General features: G+C 36.9%; 1 protein-coding gene across 1 annotated transcript in view; it reads right to left on the bottom strand.

The window, feature by feature from the left end:
- LOC150084035 (nose resistant to fluoxetine protein 6-like) overlaps positions 1–22,639 on the bottom strand; it is a 62,885-nt gene that overhangs the window by 7,232 nt on the left and 33,014 nt on the right. The window contains exons 5-8 of the mRNA XM_090375868.1: positions 22,452–22,543; positions 20,597–20,761; positions 14,402–14,495; positions 695–787 (exon numbers count right to left, since the gene is read on the bottom strand). Of these exons, the coding sequence (XP_090231994.1) occupies positions 695–787; positions 14,402–14,495; positions 20,597–20,761; positions 22,452–22,543 (444 nt within the window). The remainder of the gene's footprint in view (positions 1–694; positions 788–14,401; positions 14,496–20,596; positions 20,762–22,451; positions 22,544–22,639) is intronic.

Here is a 22,639-nt window from a genome sequence, read left to right as displayed (position 1 = left end):
ATGTTCTGTAAACTAAAAATATACCATAATATTTTCTTTGATGTTTTATTAATTTTATCGTAATGTAAAAAATCCAAATTATCACGTAAAAATGTAACTTACCGTATTATTACGCTAAGTTACATTTTTACGTAATAATTTGGACCACAAAGAAAGTTAATTAGTTACCACTGATATATATGGTACTGACAAGTACCACATGTACCAGTGATGTCTAAAAATATAGTCGTAATATTAACTTTTACGTTTTATTAATTTTATTGCAATGTAAAAATTCTGAATTATCATTAAAAATGTAACACCGTATTAGTGGAAACGTATTTTATAATTGAATGCTCTTAAAGTGTAAGCATTGAATATTTTACTGAATCCTTTTATATATCAGTTTCTTCAAGTTGTCTTAAGCCAAGTTAGCAGAAAAAATAAAATTATCGTGATCTGTGATCAAATATGAAATCAGATAAATGTTGTAGTTGCACAACTACAACATTTCTCTGGTAACGTTCTGAACGTAACGAACATTATTGCTTGGAAAGGGATTTCATCGTGTTTCTCAACGATCATTAATTTTCTGGAGTTTTCCGATTTTTATATGTAAAAAAAATTGAATCCTATTTAATGATTTTGAATGCTGTGTCAGAGGTAGTGTTCACGTATAAACGTAATATTAAAATGATATATATACAATACTTACCGTAGATATCTTCTTAAAACAAACATCAGAATACTGAGTTTTCCTTTATTTAATGACATGTATGTCAGGGTCATTGCTGCCGTTAGAAAACCCCTGAAATTAAGAATAACAAATAATTGTAGTGCAGTGCACATATAATTTTATGATATTTATATACTTTTATTTAACCAGTTATTTTGGAGGAAAAAATAAGTTTTATTTACTTTTCCATTGTCGCTACAGAAAATAAATTTACAATTTTTATATATATATATATATATATATATATATATATATATATATATATATACACACCGATGAGCCAAAACATTATGACCAGCGAGTCTTTTTTTTTTTTTTTTTTTTTTTTGATTTGGTAGTTGTTGGCGCATCGGCTTCTGTGGCCATATTGCACCTCCCAAGGTTTTTGCAGTACTTTGATCCAAGCCCGAGGCGGGAATCGAACCCGCGACCTTTGGGTTGCCGGGCAGGTACTTTACCCACTCGGCTAGCCCGGTCGGCTACCAGCGAGTCGTGAAGCAACTGCAGGTGAACTACGGTGCGTGCGCGGGTCGGGACACGGTATGAAAAACACCTGATACTGAGCTCCGTTAATCAGTGTTACTCTTGTTCTTCAGATTGGAAAGGCAGCGGACTTAAGCGAGTTTGACAAAGGCCAAATTGTAATGGCCACACCACTGGGTCAGAGCACATCTGAAACGGCACGGCTGGTGGGATGCTCAGCCGTGGTTAGTACCTACCGAAAGTGGTCCGAGGAGGGGGAACCCACGAACCGCCGACGAGGTGTTGGACGATCACGGCTCATCGATGCTCGAGGTGAGCGAAGGCTCTCCCGGATGGTACGTAGCAACAGAAGGGCGACTGTAGCGTAACTCGCCGGTAATTGGAATGCTGGTGGCGGGAGTAATGTGTCACAACACACAGTACATCGAACCCTGATGAAAATGGGGATGCGTAGCCGTAGGCCGCTCCGAGTGCCCATGCTATCCACGGTTTACCGGCAACAGCGCCTACAATGGGCACGCGAGCATCGAAACTGGACCCTGAATGATTGGAAGAAGGTTGTCTGGTCCGATGAATCACGTTTCCTGTTGCACTACGTAGACGGCAGGGTTCATGTGGTCGTTTAAGTAATAAGCGGGACGCTTTTAACTTTAATGTATTTAGCTTCATGCATTCGAATACAGTATTTCCAAAAAAGTACATGTTAACATTATCTTATCTCAAATCATCAGAATAGCCACTATATGCAATAGCAAAAAATTGATAGTTAACAATATCAGAAATCTCTGCAATAAGCTTCTAAGCGACCAGTTTCCCACAGCCTACTTATATTACCACATCAAAAGCTCTCAGTATTATCAAATATAAAAAGTTGATTAACTGTACTATTGATATCAATAATATCATGGCTAACTGATACTCTATAACTGCAAGGCCTGTACATATGTATAGTCAATACTCCTAGTCTCTTTGGGGTCTTACAAATGTAGAAAACTTGTACTTCCCATTGGTTGTCTATAGGAGTATTTATTTACTTATGTATTTTTTACTATTAATTTTATTTATTATTATCTTCATATAGCATACTTAAACACCTGAAGGACGCTCACAGAACTGTGTTCAGGGTCCCACTATAGGAACGGGTATAGCAACCCCGAGCACTATCTTTTTGTCTTCTTCAGTACTATTTATGCTTTCTAATATTTTTATTTCTCGTGAGCAATTAGTTATCGAACGCAATATTCGAGATGCTCCTTTTCTGCTTTAAAACTCTTTTCTTGCCTATACTGTACAAAGTTTAGCGACTATTTACCGCTACTTTGCTAGCTTTGTTATTCCTTTCAATTCTGGGATGCATTCCTTCACGTCTTTATCCCCTACCCCATTTCATATTCGTAACGTAATTGATATAATTTAATTTACTGCTTCTCTAATTTAGTTTATTTTACTACGTCTCCAACTCAACTTTCGACGCATGGGGTAATAAATAATAACCCCAGGGGCTCACAGCTGGTGAGTATGGGCTTGGCACACCCAGGGTCCTGATCTGGATATCATCATTCTTCTTTTTCTTGGTGATTCTCACTTTCTCTCTCTCTCGGGGTAATTCAGAAAATTTTTTTTGGCTGATGCAGCATAAGCCTGAGGCTTCATTGCACCATATGGCTAATAATAATAATAATTGAATTTATTTAATTTTAATTTTTCCGATTTCTTACCCTAGGGGTCGCCAGCTTAAACCATATATACTTTAGCTCACATTCAGTTAACTTTTTATTACTTTACTGCAGTACAGATCGCCACGACCCCAGTAAGTTATCCTATTTCTTTCTTTTTATTCTTTTTAATCTTTACTTCCAGCCTCTGTCGGGTCAGCCATGAAATATACGCACGCCTTATGATTTAAATTTAAATTTTAATCCTAACTTACTTTACCTACTTTTCATGTCTACCACGTGCTGCGTATATTTCATGTCAGAAACAGAGGCTTTATCTACTTATTGCCGTTTCCTCCTTTGATTTCGGCGGCTGGCTCCGGATGAAGGCGCTGAGGTCACAGGATGAACAGCATTAAGTAATTCTTATTACAGTCCTTCTTTCCACTACTTTGTAAGTAATAACTATACATGAGATTTATAGTAATTATTTTCTTCCGAATGAATACTTTGTTTCTTTACTCACTAGGTTTCTAGTGTTCAGTTTTCACTTTTTTCATGTATTCGTTTGATATGTTTTAACAATCCTTCATGAAATTACTTATAATTCACTTCCCATATTGAGTCTTTGTTGATATTTCCTATTTTGTTTTCAGATACTGGTTATAATATATGTAGATAAATGAAAAAATTCCTTTGGATCTTGAATCTTTCAAGTATTAAAGTTACTTTGATGTATACACAGGATGCGGTAACTTACTACTCTACCTTTGAATATCCCTCTGGATTTGTTTCTACTTAAATTGTATAGCTGCCTTAGGATTTTAGCGACTTGAAATTGCTATTAATTTAGTATAAATTATTTTCTACAGTCTCTTAACTGCACCACCATTGGGTCAAAAGTCACCCAGTTATTTATATCTTTGGAATTATTTCATGTTCTTTCATCATTGAATTTAAACTAGTTCTATGTCCTTAGACTTACTTACTGTTCTTTCAACATTGGATTCTTGAATATCACTTCAATATTGGCTCACTCGATTTTGAACTACAGATTATAATTATTAATCTAACTTTTCTCTATCTCAGAACGTTATGTGATTCTTCGCATATTTCCTTCTTTCTATGCTTAGATATGTAAGCAATTATCCCCCCCCCCCCCTAAATGGTAATTTTTCGATTTATATGAGATTATACAACTTCAATTATCATCTTAATACATGTATATTGTAGCCATATCAGTTGGTCTACTGTCTATGAATTTTGATCTGCATTCTTTTTATCACCGCTTTGTTCAATACTTTTTATTTATCTATGAACTGTTATATGTTTATTTTTGTATATCTTACGGCTTTATTAGAGTAAGGTTCCATTATTTCAACCACATTTCTTTTTTCCAACGCTATGCATTTCTTATGTATTTCCACGCATTTATTGGTTCAAAATACGACAATAGAGGTCACTATTTTCCCCATATTTTTCCATTTCTTCAAGCTCTCTATTAAGTCTGCTATGCTGCTATAAATTGCTTCATCATGTAGATATGTTACTAATGTTGTTACAGTTGATACATTCATCTACTCTACTAAATATGTGCGCCGTATTTCCTCGCCTTTTTCCTTCAGCTACGTATTATTTTTCCGCCATCTTACTTCTGCTACACATTACTTGAAAAATCCAGGTATCGCTCACTTTCTTATTATACTTTGGGTTTCGTTTTCGGTTCGTTTCTTGCCGTGTTTCGACTTACATATTTTTTGCGCCTATTTTTTCCTCGCATTGCAAGCATTTCGTATTAGCTCCCTTTTATACTAGCGCTTACAAAGCCAGAGCCCTTATAGTTGTGATTTAACAACTTTTTCTTTGCTTTTTTATCTTTCTATTGTCTATTTCTATCTTTCTTCCCGTTCGTAAAACTATTAAACGTAAACTATTAAACGTAAACATTCTTACTATCCTCCTTCTATCGCTACTTTCGTCTTTATTTACTTAACTACTCCTTTCTCCCTTACCTATCTTCAGTTTAATAACCTTATAACTCGTGCTTGTTCCAAATGATGTAATTCTAAATCCTACACAGAATACTACATATTTTTTAAGAACACCTTTCCCCTTCTGAAAACAGTCAACTATGTTTTATTCTAACTTGATCTTTATTTTTACCTTAATAATTGACACTGCGTTGGGACTACCTTGTCCGTACTGTATAAGAATGTGCTAATTTCATTTTTTCCCTTTTTCTTTTTTGCCTTTCATCTTTCTTCTACTACTCTACTATGCACATGTATAGAAACGCAGTTCCTGATACATGGTCACATGTAATCCCCTGACGAAATACCTGAACATGTATCAATATTTACTTTAGCTGACATCAGATTGACTTTTATCTAAATATGTCCCCCATATGCGATGACAGCTCTACCATTTTTTATTTTAATTTATTTTATTTGTATTATATTTTACCTTATTATCAATAATTTTACTTTACAGTTCATTTAACTCCTATTGGCTTTGTAATTCAGCCCATAATTTTCTTAATTCATCATAACTTTTAGAATTGTAAGATCTGAAAATCTTACAAAAATAAAATATATTTTTTTGACTTCTGAAGTTAGTTTTCCTTTTTGGATTCTTGCCGTTGGGAGAAATGTTAATAGCGTCAGTTTCTATAAACAAGAATTATCCAGTAAGGATTGTAAAACTTAAAAGGTAGGAAGAACGAAAAACAGTAATATTAGCTTTGCATCCGTCAAAACAGAAAACTGACGGAAAATACTATAGCAAGCCCAGCAGGTGGTACGGCGCAACAAGTTTATGAGGGGTCACGCACCGGAAACGCATATGGCTAAACGCACACACAAGCCTCTAAAAATAGACGCGATGGTCTCCAGTGACACATTTGTGGTTTGTCTGTAGTGCTATGGAGACAAGCTGTGATGACACAGAAGGAGTTGTTTTGATGCATTCGGCCTACATGAAAGAGCTCAACGGATGTCAACAGGTAGGAAATAAAAAAGGAGAGGGGTATTGTGAATCACGTGACACAGGACTGGCTGACCTGCCAACAAATGAAAGGATAAAAATGAATATAGGAAGGAGGAGATTGGTAGAACACTGTGGAGAGGCGTGACAGACTGGTAAGAAAAATTTGTGGATGGAGACGGTCAGTGAGTTGGGCAGTAAGAAGAGAGTGGGTCAGTGTCAGTGAGTTGGGCAGTAAGATGAGAGGGGGTCAGTGTCAGTGAGTGGGGCAGTAAGATGAGAGTTGGAGAAGAGAAGAAAGGAATGAGTTTTTTTAGATAGAGTAGCCGGTGGAGAAAAGTGGCTAAGTTTAATGAGTAGTCAGTATGAGGGGTAGATAAGCTTTAGGTGAACAGTTAAGTCGTTGATCTAATAAGTTAGTGAGAGAGGCAGTCGAGTAAGTGGAAAGATGAAGATGAGGTGCAGAAGTCGGTCAGACAGTCAGTCAAAAGTAGACTGAGTTTCGAAGTGAGAGATGAACACGAGCCATAGAAAAGAGGGAAAATTTTTCAAGATCCTTAAAGTAGATGAGAAGGAGTCAACTCCATTATGAAGGAACGATATTGCCTGATATTCTGAGAGCAAGTACGCTGGAGCTGGTGAAATCCGAAGCCGGACAAAAAGAGTACAGCATTCTGATCAGATGAAATTAATGCGTCCATAAAGAAATAAAAAGGTACCCAGGAAGGAATCCAGTATCTTATATCGAACGCCCCCAGTGATTGTGAGATGCGACCCAGATAGAAAGAATCCCCTACTCGCTTAGAGAAGGATGTACCGTGAAGTCTGCCAAGTTATGTAAGTAAGTGATTAGTTTGCTTAAGTACTCTCAACATCACACCGACTATAGGCACTCGATAACCAGTTTATCAGAACTTTTGATTGAACACATATGTATAAGTAGTACTTTATTGTAATGAATAAGTTAGTGAATGTTATGGACTGAAGGACATTACCCAGGGCAAGTCAATATACATATAGATAAATTTTGGAAGGGAATAGATATAAAATTTTTGATGTGATTGATACTTGTTAATATTTGGTTAAATAAGTGAATAACTAAGTATGAATTTTGGAAGGGGATAGACGGATGTCAGTAACCCCCGAATGTGCAAGTAGTTAATTGTAGAAATTTGATAGTAATAATTACCTAGATTAGAGAAGGTTGTAGGCTATAATCTGTTAGAAAACAGAGTAATGATTTATACTGAAATTAAGAGTATCGGAGCTTTATCAATTTGGAGTAGGAATTGTTTTGTAATGAAAGGAGAATGTTAATAGATTCTTTTGAAAGTCAATTGCACTCAGGAGTAAGGAAGTAGAAACATTTTGTTAGTTTAAAAGAGGAGATAGTTGATTATGATTTATGTAAAGGAAATAGCCCTCCTTGAATTTACTCAATAGGCAAAATACCTTGCTCATATACATTCTGTTATAAGAAGATGAAATTAAATCTATTTGGTCATGAGTTTAATAAATTTCTTTTGTTTGATGTATCTATGTAAAAATGTCCAATAAACTGATTTTTCTTATACTACATTTGTGTGTCTCTTTGTTGTTCTGTGTAAGGCCTATCCAAAAAGGGATTAAACACATCAAGGAGATTTTCCCCTAGAACTTGGAAATTTTCTGTAAAGTATAGTCAGATGCGCAAGTGGGGAGTTATTATAAAGGGGAGTTGTTAATAGGGGAATAAAATATAAATAATATATAAAATAACATTTTCTAAAATACCCCCCCCCCACAGAATATTAACATTCTTTCACCTTTTACATATCTACTATACTTCTTTTTCCACTGTCCTTGCCCTCCTAGTCACTGGCACTTTATGTAATTTTCAAATCCATCTATGCATACTTTATCTAATATATTGTATATCTATTCATACATACTTATATATACAGTACTTTTGCATCCTTTAATGCTGCCTTGCGCTTTTAGGTGCATCTTTCATACCTGACTTATTAATTTTTCATCATCTGAAACTTTTTCATCAACTGAAACCTTTTTTTATTCACTGAAACTTTTATTTTAAAATTACCAAAACAACTAAAAAAAGCTCATATAAACACGTATCCGATTTTGAACGGTTATGAGCTATGGCTGTTTGAATTACAAAAAAAAAATGGCTATGACGTTTTTAATGGTTAATATTAATAACAGTTCATCTCCCAATTTTCATGCGGACTGTGGACTTGTCGGAATAACTCGGCGATGGCTAGCACAGCGTTCTGAAGTTAATATAACTCCTATGCCTCAGTCTCTGGACCAAACAGAGACACAGGGGAACACAGGTACCTCGCTATCTATGAGTAGCCTTTGGAATCTCTAGATTCTGTTATTATTGATTCCGATTCAAACTGCTCATAACTTCGACTTCTGATAAGTTTAATGACAGAAAATCTTTACAGAAATATGACGAGAAAATTACTTCCGATTTCGAATCTGACTTAGAGGATTCAAATCCTGTAGTTCGTTTAAAGCGAACAAAATATGATGAAAACAATGCCCATGCAAATTCTGATGATGAAGAAACAAGACCTGTTCTTGCTTCAAGCAAAATCGCAACGAATATAAACATGTTCGCGAACGGAATACACTCAAATTGAGGGTTCATCCAAGACAATTAACTCACTACACAGGACACAGATACAAGCCTCCAGGCAGCTGACTCTGCTCTTGACAGAGTTAGAATTAGCATTACCAGACGCATATAATGCAAGAAAGGAAACTTATACAGCCTCAGCCAAAAACAAAAAAAAAAACTTCCCATTTTACCCATCCATTTGCTCCAATTGTTTGTCCACTTCTTCCTTGAATTTATTTAAGCTAACAACTTCTACAATAACAGATGGAAGTTTGTTCCAGCAATCAACTACCTGCTGGCTAAAGGCAAATTTCCGCACATCTGTTCTACAACTGTCTTTTCTCAATTTCAGTTTATGCCTCCCCAGGTTCTTAATCTGAACAAGAGGAAGAAACCCATCGGCATTGAGCCTGCTCAAACCATTCAAGGCCTTATCAGAACAACTCAATCAGATAATCTCGGAGGTACCTAGTCTCCAGATGCTGCAATTTGCAGAACTTAAGCCTTTCTTCGTAGGAGCACCCATTTTTTCCCCTAAACAATCTTGTTGCCCTTTTCTGTACTCGTTCCAGCAGTTCTACATCCTCCACACTTGTGTCGAGGATGTAGAGCTGCTGGAACGAGGCCTCCACACCTGTACGCAGTACTCAAGGCGTGACATGACCACTGCCTTATACAAGGAAATAATAATCACCTCCTTATCCCTGTTAGCAAAATTCCTGTATATCAATGACAAGACCTCGTGATCAGAAAACATCATATCTGACTGTACAATTACCCCCACAAGTAACCGTCTTTTTCATTCTCCACTGTCCTAAGTGTAGTACCGCACAGTTGGTAAGTTACTCTGTGGTTGCTGCTACCAATATGCAGCACTTTGCATTTGTCAATGTTAAACTTCAGTTACCACCTCTCAGCCTGTCTGCCTAACTTTTCTAGATCGTGTTGCAGTAGCGTACTCTCATTAACAACAACCCTACTAACCTTCATCTGCAAACTTGGACATTAAGACTGTAATAACTTCTTCTATACCATTGATAAGTATAGAAAACAACAGGACCCGCACAGAACCCTGGAGGACTCCACTAATAACATTAGTCCACGAAGAGAAGCGTCCATTGATTACCACTCTCTGTCTTTTCCCACTCAACCATCCCTTTATCCATAGCAGCAGTTTGCCCTTAATGCTACTGCTCCAATTTGTAGAACAGTTTACATGTGCTACAATATCAATAGCTTTCCTGAACTCCAAGTATATGATGTCAAAATTATTGTTTTCATATCACTTTGTGTTACATCATAGTATCCAATAAAATTAGTCAGACAAGGCTTCCCCTTAACAAACTCATGCTGTGTCTGAATACTGTAGTCTTGTCTAGATGATCCTGCAAAGTTTCTTTAACTAGTGACTCCATTATTTTCCACGGAATAGAAGTTAAACTAACTGGTCTGTAATTACTCGTGTCACCCTTCGATCCCCCTTTGTGAATTGGGGATACATTTGCACATCTCCAGTCCGTGGGAACCTCCCCTGAGTTGAACGATGCACTCATAATTATGTCTAAGGCTTTGCTTACTTCCTTTGCCGACTTCTTTAATATAACTGGATAGATCCAGTTATATTAAAGTGGGGATACATGAATTGGGGATACATTTGCACATCTCCAGTCCGTGGGAACCTCCCCTGAGTTGAACGATGCACTCATAATTATGTCTAAGGCTTTGCTTACTTCCTTTGCCGACTTCTTTAATATAACTGGATAGATCCCACCACCCCACGTACTTTTCCTATGTTTAACGTCAACAATTTCTCCTTCACTTTACTCTAATTTATTACGAAATCATTTAGCTCCTTGTTAGAGTTTGATAAAGTTTTGGCATTCCCTTCCGTAAATAACTCCTCATGTTTGAATGTAGATGCAAAATACTCATTCAGTTTGTCAGTAACCTGAGCAGGATCATCAATAATCGAACCACCAACATCAAGTGGACCAATCTGATTCATCCCCGTCCATTTAGTTGTACATAAGTAAAGAAATATTTGTTGTTTTTTGTTTTTCTTTGTATCCTTTGCCAAGGATTTCTCGTAATCAGCCTTGGCTTGCCTAACCTCCTTTGTGACTTGATTACAGATTAGCTTATATCTGCCATAGGCTTCTGTGTCGCCTGATAATTTATATGTAACCGATGCATTTTTCTTTTCTGCCATATGCCTCATTAGTTCATCTGATATACATTTGGGCCTAAACCTTGAGCAGTATTTCTTAGTTGGTATGAAAAGCGTAGTAGCCTCCAAGATTACTTCCTTGAATGCTTCTCATTTAGTATTTGCTGTTGGTAACCTCATCAGTTGGTCCCACTGTATAGAATTTAAAAAATGTCTGAGACCACTGTAGTAACCTTTACTATAGCAAAAACCTTTCATTTACCCCTGATGGTAGTTACATCTTTAAGTAAATCCCATATCAGTACACTGTGATCGCTGCTATCTATTACTCCCTCTAGTTGCCTCCCGAACATGCTGATGTAGAAAACAATCACCCAATAAATCCACAAAAGCCTTGCTAGTGTGAGTGACCAACCCACAAATTCCAGTCAATATCTGGGAAATTAAAATCCCCCATTATAAGACTCTCTGATTTACTGGCCCACTATTTTCCTGTAAAGTTTCTTATTATACTCATCAGAGTCATTAGGCCTATAGCACACTCCTACCCTAATTTTTACTTTCCCAGTGCTTATATGACACAAAACTGACTCAACGTTGCACTGTCCACCAATGTCAACTGGATGCACTTCTTTAGATTTTGTGTTTTTTAGCTAACAGTACAACCCCTTCTTCCTTCTTATTCTGTCTATCCTTTCTCCCCAAATGCCAACTCTGCATCCCTTATATCTGAGTGGCACTACATCTCTGATATTCCAACAATGATATTGATATCTGATATTGCCTTTGATTGACCAGCAACTCAAATTAATCAAATTTGTTAACTATACTTGTAGCATTGGTGTACATGCAAGTATACATGCTCCTGTTCTTACTATTAGTTAGGCTAACACAGCCCATGATTTTAATTGTTCCATGCTGACTCCCAACAGTTTTAGAAATTCCCAGCTTCTCTTGCTTTGCAGGCTGCTGCTCCTTCCAATAAAAGCAGTGCATGAATCACTTCCACCTCTGCCACTGGTTACTGTTAATCTTTAGTCTGTGTTTCATCCCAAGCTAACAGTTTTTCGACCCACCTAACACTGCCTCGATAGCATCAGCAAATATTATTGCACCCTTTGTATTAGAGTATATATCATCTCTGTAGAAGCAGTTTCTCTTGTTAACCAGTACTGTGTGTGTGTACAAATATATCTATGTACATGTGTACAAATATATCTGTGCCCATGATTATAAGTGTGTAAGAGTGTGTATGTGTTTCAGTGTATATATGAGTAAATGTATTAGTAAAAGTGTATGCGTATGTTTTTCACTGAGTGCTTATAAAAGTGCAAGAGCTGTTATGTGCACCGCCTGGTATAGGTGCTTGGGTGGGAAATGTGTCCACTTAACCTGCAATAAGTATGCCATAGAAAGGGATATAATTATTGAAGGAGCGGTAATTGAAAAGGTGGAGTCATATAATTATCTGGGACAAGTCATCAGCTGTAATAATGATAAATGGCTGGAAGTCAAGAGAAGAATAAATTTTGGATTGTTAGCATTCAGGAAATATAGTCACGTACTGAGGAGCAATATCCCAATTTGTCTGAAACGTAAAATAATGAACCAATTTATACTACCCACCATGACTTATGGAAGTGAAACTTGGGCAAAAAAAAAAAAAGAATGGAAGAGAAGCTGAGAACGACACAGCGAAGAATGGAACGAATTATATTGGGAATCAGACTGTTAAATAAGAAGAGAAACACATGGATTAGGCAGCAAACTCAAGTAAAGGACGTTCTTATCAAAACTAAAGAACTAAAATGGTCTTGAGCAGGACACTTAGCTCGAAGACATGATGACAGATGGACTAAGAGAATAACAGAATGGTACCCGAGAGGAGCTAGAAGAAAACCTGGAAGACAACGACGGAGATGGACAGATGAAATTCATGAGTTTGTGGGTAGTAAATGGATGGCCATTGCACAAAACAGAAGGAACTGGAAAGTTGCTGGAGAGGGCTTCATCCTGTAGTGGATTGATAATGGCTAATGATGATGATAAACCTGCAGTAAAAAAAAGTGTTTTTTTTTTAATTCAGGGTGTTTGTTGTACTCAGTGATCTCAGTACACCAAGCACCCCGTGTGTCTGATTGAGTGAATGATAATATCCATTAAATGGCCTCTTTAAATATTAAAAATAAGTTTTCTACAGGCTAAGTTATTATTCTGATATGAATGGCAGGTCACGTGTGTGAACTATGCGGTGACCGAATAAATACTTGATTTGTATTAAAAATGCGTGTGCCTCACTATATTATATACAGTATATTGTAACTATGTTTTGTCTGGGTGTAAGATGATGAATGGAATATGACAAGTGTGTGAGTGAAAGTAGTGTTATACATGAAATATTCGCTTTTTGTCCTTAAATATCTCATATAAAAAAAATGTATCGTGTACATGTTAACATGACAGGTGAGTGTATGGTGCGTGTGCATGTAGAGTGGTTGTTGTTTTGACAGATCCCCCCCCTCCCCCATTACACTGTAGTGAAGGTAACCTATTCAGCAAACTCCTTCCCTGTTGACGTCATGTACCCCTCGTGGTGGTATGGTGTGGGATCTGCTGGCACTGGCTCCAGCTGGTCTGGCTAGTGTGGGACTTATATTACATTACATGCAGTGCTTACAGCGCTTTCTCTCCCCCCCCACGCGTAGGGCGCTCTGAACCTATCACTTTTCTTCCCTCTGAAATCCTATATCCCATTCAAACCTTTCGCTCTGTGGTCTCTTTCACCCTAAAATCTTTTTCTGCTTTTAACAGTCCCCTTCCCCCCGTGGAGGATGGGCCTTCTCTACAGGTGTGCCTCTCTATCCATTTAACTTTTTCACTCCAGATGGAAGTATCCCTATCATCCACCTTCTTTATCTTCACCTGTACTCTTTCATACTTTCTCTCCCGCACTCCATTCCCATAAAAACTTCTGATTTTTTTTAGGGTGCCTCCCTGGCTACCTCAGGAGACGCCAGGATTCGCCCCAGCTAGAGACTTACACTCTACTACCTGGCCCGCGTTCACATGGTGATGGACGGGCAACGGAGGGGGGGGGGACTTTATTTCCCCAATTTCACCGTGGCTAAGTGGCCAGAGGAACAACGGATCAACACATCCCCAGTACATTACGCAGACTACACAACAACCTACACTCTCTGGCCTTAACAGAGTTTATACTGTGACACAGAGTATGCTATGCGCATATTGCATAGATGTCTAAAACGTCTATGAGGAAAAATGGACTAACGAATCGATGTCTGCTTTGACTAGTAGGGATCATGTGGATAGCCTGTAGGTCCTTAAGTTTCCCATGGATCTTAGAGATTTTCAGAGATTCTTTGTCCATCTGTGTATGACTTAGCAATAATAAATGCCATTTCACTTCTTGGATTTTTCGAAATTGTTCCCTTACTTTTGAATTGTCCTGTGTAGTCAAATACTCAGTGTAGCTTCTCAATTTATTAATTTCAAATTCTTGAATAAAGCTTGGATATATCAGCCACGACAATGTGATATAAATTAGTAGGAGTATTTTATCTTTTTTATACTATCAAGAAAATTACCAATGTCAAAATGCTTAATGATGACAGCTGAGAAAAATTTGCGTACTAACAAGAAATTAATAAAAAGTGTAAATATACAATAAATAAATCTAATTTCTAGTAGATCGATAATAAAAGAAATTTAATAGAAATAAAATATGAACTTTGTTTTGTAATGTTTTTACTTACGTCATAACGATAAAGCTGTCTACTATGATAAAACCATTTAACACGTTGCTGTTGGTAATATCGTTGAACCATTTGTTGAGAATAATTAAGTTTTCTATTAAAGGAAAGACAATTATTAAAGGAACTTTTATTGCAACATAAATTGTGTGTGTAACTGCAATTTTTTGCAATTTTTTTAGGAGTTCATATAAAAGAAAATGCTAAAGATTCACAATGAAAGACAAAACTAAATAAAATAAAAAAATAAAATAAATGTAAATATACAGGGTATTCTAGGAGGAATCTAAAAAAACTTAAGAATTGATTCCTTGAGTGACTTTAAACAAATCAGATCATATCATATCAAGAAGGGTCCAATACAGACAGACAGGAGATACGGTCATTTTACAATTCCAGTAGGTAATAACAGCAGCCAGGGTTCGCCCCAGCGCAGAGACCCACACCATACTACCTGGCCCACCTTCACGTGGTGAATTGGGCAACGGGGGAAACCTTTAGTTCTCCAAAGACTTCGCAGAACTCCATAGTCCACCTGTTGTGGTACAGTAATGTAGTCTAGTTCTTTCAAGCTTCCTTAAAGCTTGTCAACAGTGTTTGGTTGGTTGGTTAGTTGGTTGTGAGTGTGTGTGTGTGTGTGTGTGTGTGTGTGTGTGTGTGTGTGTGTGTGTGTTAGAATTAATATTAGTAAGTTCAAATGATGCGGGAATGCGTTGATTTATTTTCCGAAATGTATTTGTGTACTCTGGTTCTTGTTCCATCTACAAGAGAAAACAGGCTCTCCTCATTTCTTTTACTCAACCCCTTCAGTGACGTTTACGCCTCAACCAGATCTTCCCTTAGACGTCTAGCTATCAAACATTGCATCCGCACTTCCAAGAAGTTCTTTTATGTGCATAAAAGAACTTCTTGGAAGTGCGGATGCAAGAAGTTCTTTTATGTGCATCGGTTTGCCCATATCTAGTTACCCTTCTTTTGAATACCTTATAAAAGCCCTGTGCGGTTTAAGTGCGGTTTCCATTCCTGAATACAATACTTCAAATGCGGTCTAACCATCGTCGTTTATCGTATTAGTGATAAATGACTCAAGGAGCAAACTGATGATGTTTCCTCGCGAGGGAAAAAACTTTCCACGTCAATCTGCCCATCTCCTCTAATAAGTTACCTAATCCTTCTGTAAATTTATAAGAACTATTCGCTTCCACAGCACCAGATTTGAAGATTTCATCATGCTTTCGGTTGAAATATCCTGTTCAACTCTCATCGGCCATTTTTGCGGGCTTTCTATGATCCTTTCATTGCGACCAATTAAGGGACCTATTTGATTAACTCTTCTTTTTGTATTGACATACAAGAAGAGCTTCCTTTACGCTCTTTTCTCTCTTTGCTAGTGCTTTATCGTAGTAGCTTTCTCCGGGTTTACCTCATTGGTTTTGTTATATATTCCCTTATAATGAAATTGGAATCGGGCGAGTCTGCAACTTTTTCTCTTGCTTTTCTTGCTTATTTACTTTGCTCAAACAAACTCTTAACCTCACTTATCATCTATTTTGACATTTTACGTTTAGGAAAATTCACCTCTGGAATGAATAAGTTTGTGGCTTCCAGAACAAATGCATTGCAAATTTGTATCTGATATAATATAGAAGCGTCTACAGTTAATCGGTACAAAGCGGTATCTCATTCGTTTAATATAGTCCTCTATCTTGAAATTAAAGCGCCCTCTTTTATCTTTGATAGTATAGGTATGTAATTTCTTTAATCACAACCTATTTTATATTACTGTGATTATTACTTGTTGTTGATTCCCACACTGTCAAGTTTTTGATGCAGTTAAGCTCCTTAGTGAGAACCAGATCCAGGATATATATGTGCCCCTTGTGTTCTCTTTTTCTGACATGCTAAAATATATAACAATCATCCAGTTTGTCCACAAAAAAATCATCATACCATATAGTGTATTGCCGTATGTAAAATTATCTTACGATGGGGGGAGAGGGGCAGCATGCAAATCAGACCGGTCAATGTTCCAAATTATGAAGTACGTTCTCATTTAAAATGATTAGGTAAATTGTGATGCTCTGAAATGTGTATCCGAACAGAAGGCAGGCCTTCTGTTCGAATAAAAAAAAGGAGTTTAATTTTAAAGATTTTAAATTTTAAATATTAAAGAGTTTAATATTTTAAAGATCATTTTAAAATATTTTTTTACTTCTAAGTCTAAAATAAATGTAACATGTATTCTAGTGTTTTTTTTTTTTTTTTTTTTAATTGTGATATCTTCATATCAGTTCGAAATCGGATTCATGCTGATATGAACTTTGTTGCTTTAAATCACTCAAGGATCAAACACTAAATTTTTTGGAAGATTCTTCCTGGGATATCTTTTATGATTTTCTAAAATTTACTGAATTCTAAATGAGGATATTATTGCTTGAGTTAAGCACTTTTTCTGGTTAAATGGTATATTTTATGTATTATACCACTTGCTAGTTAAGCAGGGAGAGAGCAGACGTGAGAGGATACGCCGTATGTGAGAGGTCACGCTAAAAAGCAATGCAGTTCCTTATGAGGACATGATAAAAAGAGGTACCTCACGTTTTTGCTGCTGATGAACTGTGTTCATCACAATTCATCAGCAGTCATCATCACGGTCATTTTGAAAATGACCATCATAATAAGTAAGCATGACGAAGCATGTCCAACAATGCTGCCTTAGTCACATGTTTCTGTGCGAACATGTGACTCGAACATTTTCACAAGCTTCGTATCACAGATTTTGACGGCCCCTTAAGACATCGAAATTGTCAAGAGAAATCACGTTGGGTAGTTTTAAATGATTCTGCTTAGATTCCACCATGAAAATATGCCCTCTATGCTGGATGCAGTGTACATTTACTGCTTGCACTGTGCATGCACATTTGTAAGGTTACAGATTCTCGTCAGATGGCGCCACCATGCACACAGAACGAAGAGTGTTACACTGTACTTGTTAATGCGATGCCCTGGCACTCGTTTTACTTGAAGTTCTCATTTTCACGAGTTCTCATTTAAAATGATCAATGACTTATGGTAAGTAATATTTGGTCAGGCACCTGAGATCACTACTGGGAATGATTTGTTTTTTAAGGAGGGAGAATTGAAGCTTTGTCTCGGGTTAAACGGGCTCCACTTACATTCAGCCTTCTTCAGCCGTTTCACGATGTCCATGTTTGCAGTAAAGTACATTACAAGCATGGACAGGGTACTGTTAATTATATTAACAAATCAGATCATATCATATCAAGAAGAGTCCTATTCCAGACAGATATTGCCATTTTACGATCCCAGTAGCCAGGGTTCGTCCCAGCCAGAGACCTACACCACACTACCTGGCTCACCTTCACGTGGTGATGAGTGGGCAACGGGAGAAACCTAGTTGGTTTTCTGAAGTAAATCGGCACCATTCTTGATTGGAGTGAGAAGTGGAGCATAATAAGTTTTGTCTTGTGATGAACAATCGGGGAGATAATGATAGTAAAAAGAAGGCGAGCGTACAATCTCTTTGATGTACACTGGATGAGACTGATGTAGTCTATATATGTAGTCGTCCACTCGGAGCACGACTGATTCAGCAGGAGTGATGAGAAGAATAGCATTTTGCATTGATCAGGTAATGGAAGCCGGCGAAGGTAAAGAAAGTCCACATGAGAAGCACGCAAAAGTTCGATGAAATTTACGGTAAAAGTACTTTGCCGTAATGGCATTTGTATTGTTGCTCTCTCAATAATCATACAGTGGGTGTTATCGGTCAGGAGTAGAAATTGAATCCCATGGGAGACTGAAACCCTCCCGAAGTGGAGGGGGATAACCTGACCTTTTTTCTTTAGAATCACTGGTAGACTAGTGGATAAATTGTTTATTAAGAAAAAAAAAGCAAAAGTAAAGGAAGCCCACACGAGAAGCACGGCAAACTTGGAAAAGGTTTACCGGTGAAACTACGTTACGAACATTTTTTACGACGCTAGAACTTCCAATATGACTCTGTTCGTGATTCAATTAGTGATTCTAAAGAAAAAGGTCAGGTTACCCCCCCCCCCCCCACTTCGGGAGGGTTTCAAGCTCCCGTGGGATTCAACTTCTACTTCAGACCGATAACACCCACCATCTGTTTATCGAGCGAGCAACAATATAAATGCCGTTACGGCAAAGTACTTTTACCGGTATTTCATCGAACTTTTCCATGCTTGTCGTGTGGGCTTTCTTTACCTTAGCCTGGAAGCCTTTGGTGGTAGCTTAGTCGGCATGATACATTACCGCCTGCCACTCATTGGAGAAGATGGATTCGATTCCCGTCACCGAGATTGGAGGAATCTCTAAAATTATCTTACGATGGGGGGGAGAGGGGCAGCATGCGGATCAGACCGTGAATACACATTTCTACAGACAGAACACGCAAATACGGATGAGCGACAAGCTCCAGTACTGTTAAAATAATTTCAATAATAATTCGATCACCTAGTAGCTTTGAGAAACTGAAGAAATGCAGGTATCTGATCAGCATCAAGAGCCACCATGATGTTGAGGTAAGATATTTCTAACTCTTTGCTCTCTTCAAACGCTAGAAGAGAACTGTTAGCGGTGGCTAGCAGGTTAGTGATGTTGACTTGTTGGGAAGGGAGCAGTGAATTTGAGGGGAAGTGTATCTGGGAAGAAGCTACGAATGTGATGGATTGGAATTTTGTTTTCCGTTTCTTTTTCTTTTCTTTATTGTTTTCTTTCATGTCTTGCCATATACTAATACTTTCTCTTCGTTTTAATTTTACTCTGCATACATTACGCTCCTCTAGTGTTTTCTGATTTGTGTTTTCGCTAGATGGACACGATGTCACCGATGATAGATAGTAGATCCTTGGCCCGGCTCTATGTGCCAGGGATGGTAACTAGCTCGTGGCAGTTTGCTTCGACGAGATAAGCTTAGTGGCCAGTCACTCGACACTAGACTACAATACATTTACACCACTACACTGATTGGCCTTTATCTGTACGGTATCGCACCATAAACGCGGAGTTGGCATAGTTTGGTAGGGTCGCATACACACCAACAAATAATAAAAATTTAAAAAAAAAAATAGGGAGAAGGTGTCAATCCTGTTAGTGACTGAGTTAATCGAGAGCTCAACATGTAGGATGCTGTTAAATTTGAGCATAACAGATAAAGCCTCAGACTCAGATGTCCGGCTTGATGAACTGAAGATGGAAGTAGATATAAATTTCTTAAAGAACAGAGCAGTTGCATAACTCTTTTTCTTGTCCCTGGATATGAATACAGGCCCAGCAAGAGAAGTGACATACAACACTTCTTGATTGGAGCCAGATTGACTGAAGGCAAATCCATATATCTGGGAAAAGGAAATCTGGTCCGCAGCATTGAGCTCATTTCAGTGATTCTGAAAACTAACTTGAAGGCAGAGATCATTGAAATTCATGTCTCATCCTGAACCACCTTTAATTCCACGTTGTAAGTCATCCTCGGATTTCTTTTCTACAAATGAAACTACACTTAGTAGGATAGAACTTTAGTTGCCGTATTTCAGGTCATGCGTAACCGATCTAAGCTTTTCGGAAACACACATGCACGCACGTGCACACACTCACTCTTCCTGCTTTAAATCGTCAGAAAACTTAGACAGCTTACTCTATGTACTCTCACCGATATCTTTGGGAAAAATTGAAAACAAGATGGACTCCAGCACGGAACCCTGAGGAACCCCACTCGCAAGACTTCCACTTTTGAATAAGCCCGTTAGTTTCCACCCTCTTTAATCAGCCAGCCCGTTCCACTTAACGGATTTTTCTAATAATCGAGGCGTTCTTCAGTTTGTAGAGCAGTCTGTCATGGGAGACGGAATCGAAAGCTTTACTAAAATAAAGATATACAATATAGAAATTGTTTCTAGCATTTAAATGTTTTATGAGTTTCTGAGAGAAAAAAGATGCAGTCCTCACCGAAGACCGATCAACATGATCAAGGTGTGAAAAAAATCGAACGGACTCTCTTTTTGTCATATTATATTGAAGAGGCTATCGTGCTAGCAAGAAACTACATTTATTTTCTCCTTTGAAACTCGAAATCAATGCTGGGGGCCACTTCTTTAACCATAAAAAAAAAAAAAAAAAAAAACCAACAACGTTTAGAATAAAAACTCACTGACTTACTAATTGGTTGAAACTTTAACCATATAACACTATGGCCAAGTATTATCCAACACATGCTTATGAATCTTATACTGTGGAGAGCTACACATGAGTCTGAAGGTGGACTCACCAGCTTATTAAAGTTCTTGATAAGAGAGAATGATGACAAAATCAGGCGAAGGTTTCCTGAACGAAAAAAGAGTATATAAAAACATCGATACTTTAGGGTGTGTGAGTATATTTACAAATAATTATCGCAATTATTAGCATAATTTTAAAAAAAGATTCTTAATTTAGCAAAAATTTCCGTGTTATTTATAATTTTAATTGCTATTAAAAATTGTGCTAAAAGTTCCCGAAGGCTCTTAATTTTGATTTTTATTATTACATTAGTTTATTTAATGAAGTCCATTGTTTTAGACTTAGTTTTTCTACATTTACTTTAATTTTCATACGGGTAACTGACTTTCCAAATGAACTTCTCTTAAAAGACATTTGCTCACAATATAAGATGAAATTTTATTCTTATTTTTGCATTTAAATAATAATAGTAATAGAGGCATGTGATGCAAGAAAGCCAGCGTATGAGCTTATATAGCATCAGCCAAAAAAAAAAAAAAAAAACCACCAATTTCACACATCTATTCCCTCTAAAAGTTTTGCTAGTGTGCGAGTGATCAATACACAAGTTCCAGTATCTGGGAAGTTAAAATCTCCTATTATAACACAATATGATTTACTGGCCCGTTCTATTTCTCTGTACAATTGTTCGTTGTGCTCATTAGAGTCATTAGGCTATAAAATACTCCTACTCTCATTTTTGCTTTCCCAGTGTCACACCAAACTGCCTCAACATTGCACTGTCCACCCTGTCAACTGGCTGGACAATGCAATGTCCACCCATGTCAATTAGATGCACTTCCTTAGATTTTGTGTGTTTCTTAATTAACAGCATAACCCCTCCTCCCTTCCTATCCTTTTTATCCTTTCTGTACACATTGTACTCCCCAATTTCTAATTCTGCACTGCTTTTGTGTGTGACATCGTGTCTCTGATATCCCAACAATATGCGCCGTTGATGTTTTGATTAACACCTGAAATTCATCAAATTTATTTACCAAACTTCTAGCATTGGTGTACATGCACCTATTCTTATTCTCTTACCCTAACACAGCCCATGTATTTCCAAAGTTTTCAGATTTCTATATTTTAATATTCAGCGTATTTTTACAATCAAAATCACGGAAATAAAGGAAATGGACTCAATTTTACTTAACTTTTTTTTCGTTAATTCGAAAAAAAAATCTGTAAAGGAGTTGTGGGTTGCCCGAGTGCATACAGTTCAACAAACAAAAACTGCTGCATCTGCGGTCGGTTTTTGATTTTTCTGTAGATCGTTAGATGTAATTTTTATGTCTATCATAAAATTCCAATATTTTAAGCAATATAACGATCAGTGTTTATCTTTCCTGCTTACACGCCCACCCTCTTTTCTTAAGAATAGAACTTTAATATTTTAATAGTATTTACCGCAATCTAAATATTAATATCGCAGTAATTAATACCGGTATTAATTAAGGATTAATATTTTTAAATATTAAAAAGTGAATATTTAAACATGTTTCATATAATTTTAAATATTGTAAGAATTTTAATTAATAAATAAATTATTAAAAATTTAAAAATTTAGTTTTAATTAATGAAAATAAAGTTTAAAATTTTATTTTTATTTTTAAAATACAGTAAATAATTTTAATTTTATTTTAATTAATAGAATATTTTAAGTTTGTAACAATAAAAGAATATTTGCTTTTTTGCTTCAATTTAAGAGGATTATGTAAATTATTATAGTAAATACTTTATGCGAAACACTTACCTTGAACGGTTTCTTTTTTTTCTGTGTGCACATCAAGTACATCAAGCACAGTCCCCACTATGGCCAGTAAAATTAGAATTGCAACTGCTGATCTGGAACAGAAGGTGGTCAGTTAACGTTAAAGTGAGAGAGAGAGAGAGAGAGAGAGAGAGAGAGAGAGAGAGAGAGAGATGTTTGAGAACTGTTTT

Source organism: Mastigoproctus giganteus, chromosome 6 (genome assembly GCF_048544385.1).
Source record: "Mastigoproctus giganteus isolate SK-2022 chromosome 6, ASM4854438v1, whole genome shotgun sequence".
Taxonomy (NCBI): Eukaryota; Metazoa; Arthropoda; class Arachnida; order Uropygi; family Thelyphonidae; genus Mastigoproctus; species Mastigoproctus giganteus.
This window is presented reverse-complemented; position numbering and strand designations above follow the sequence as displayed.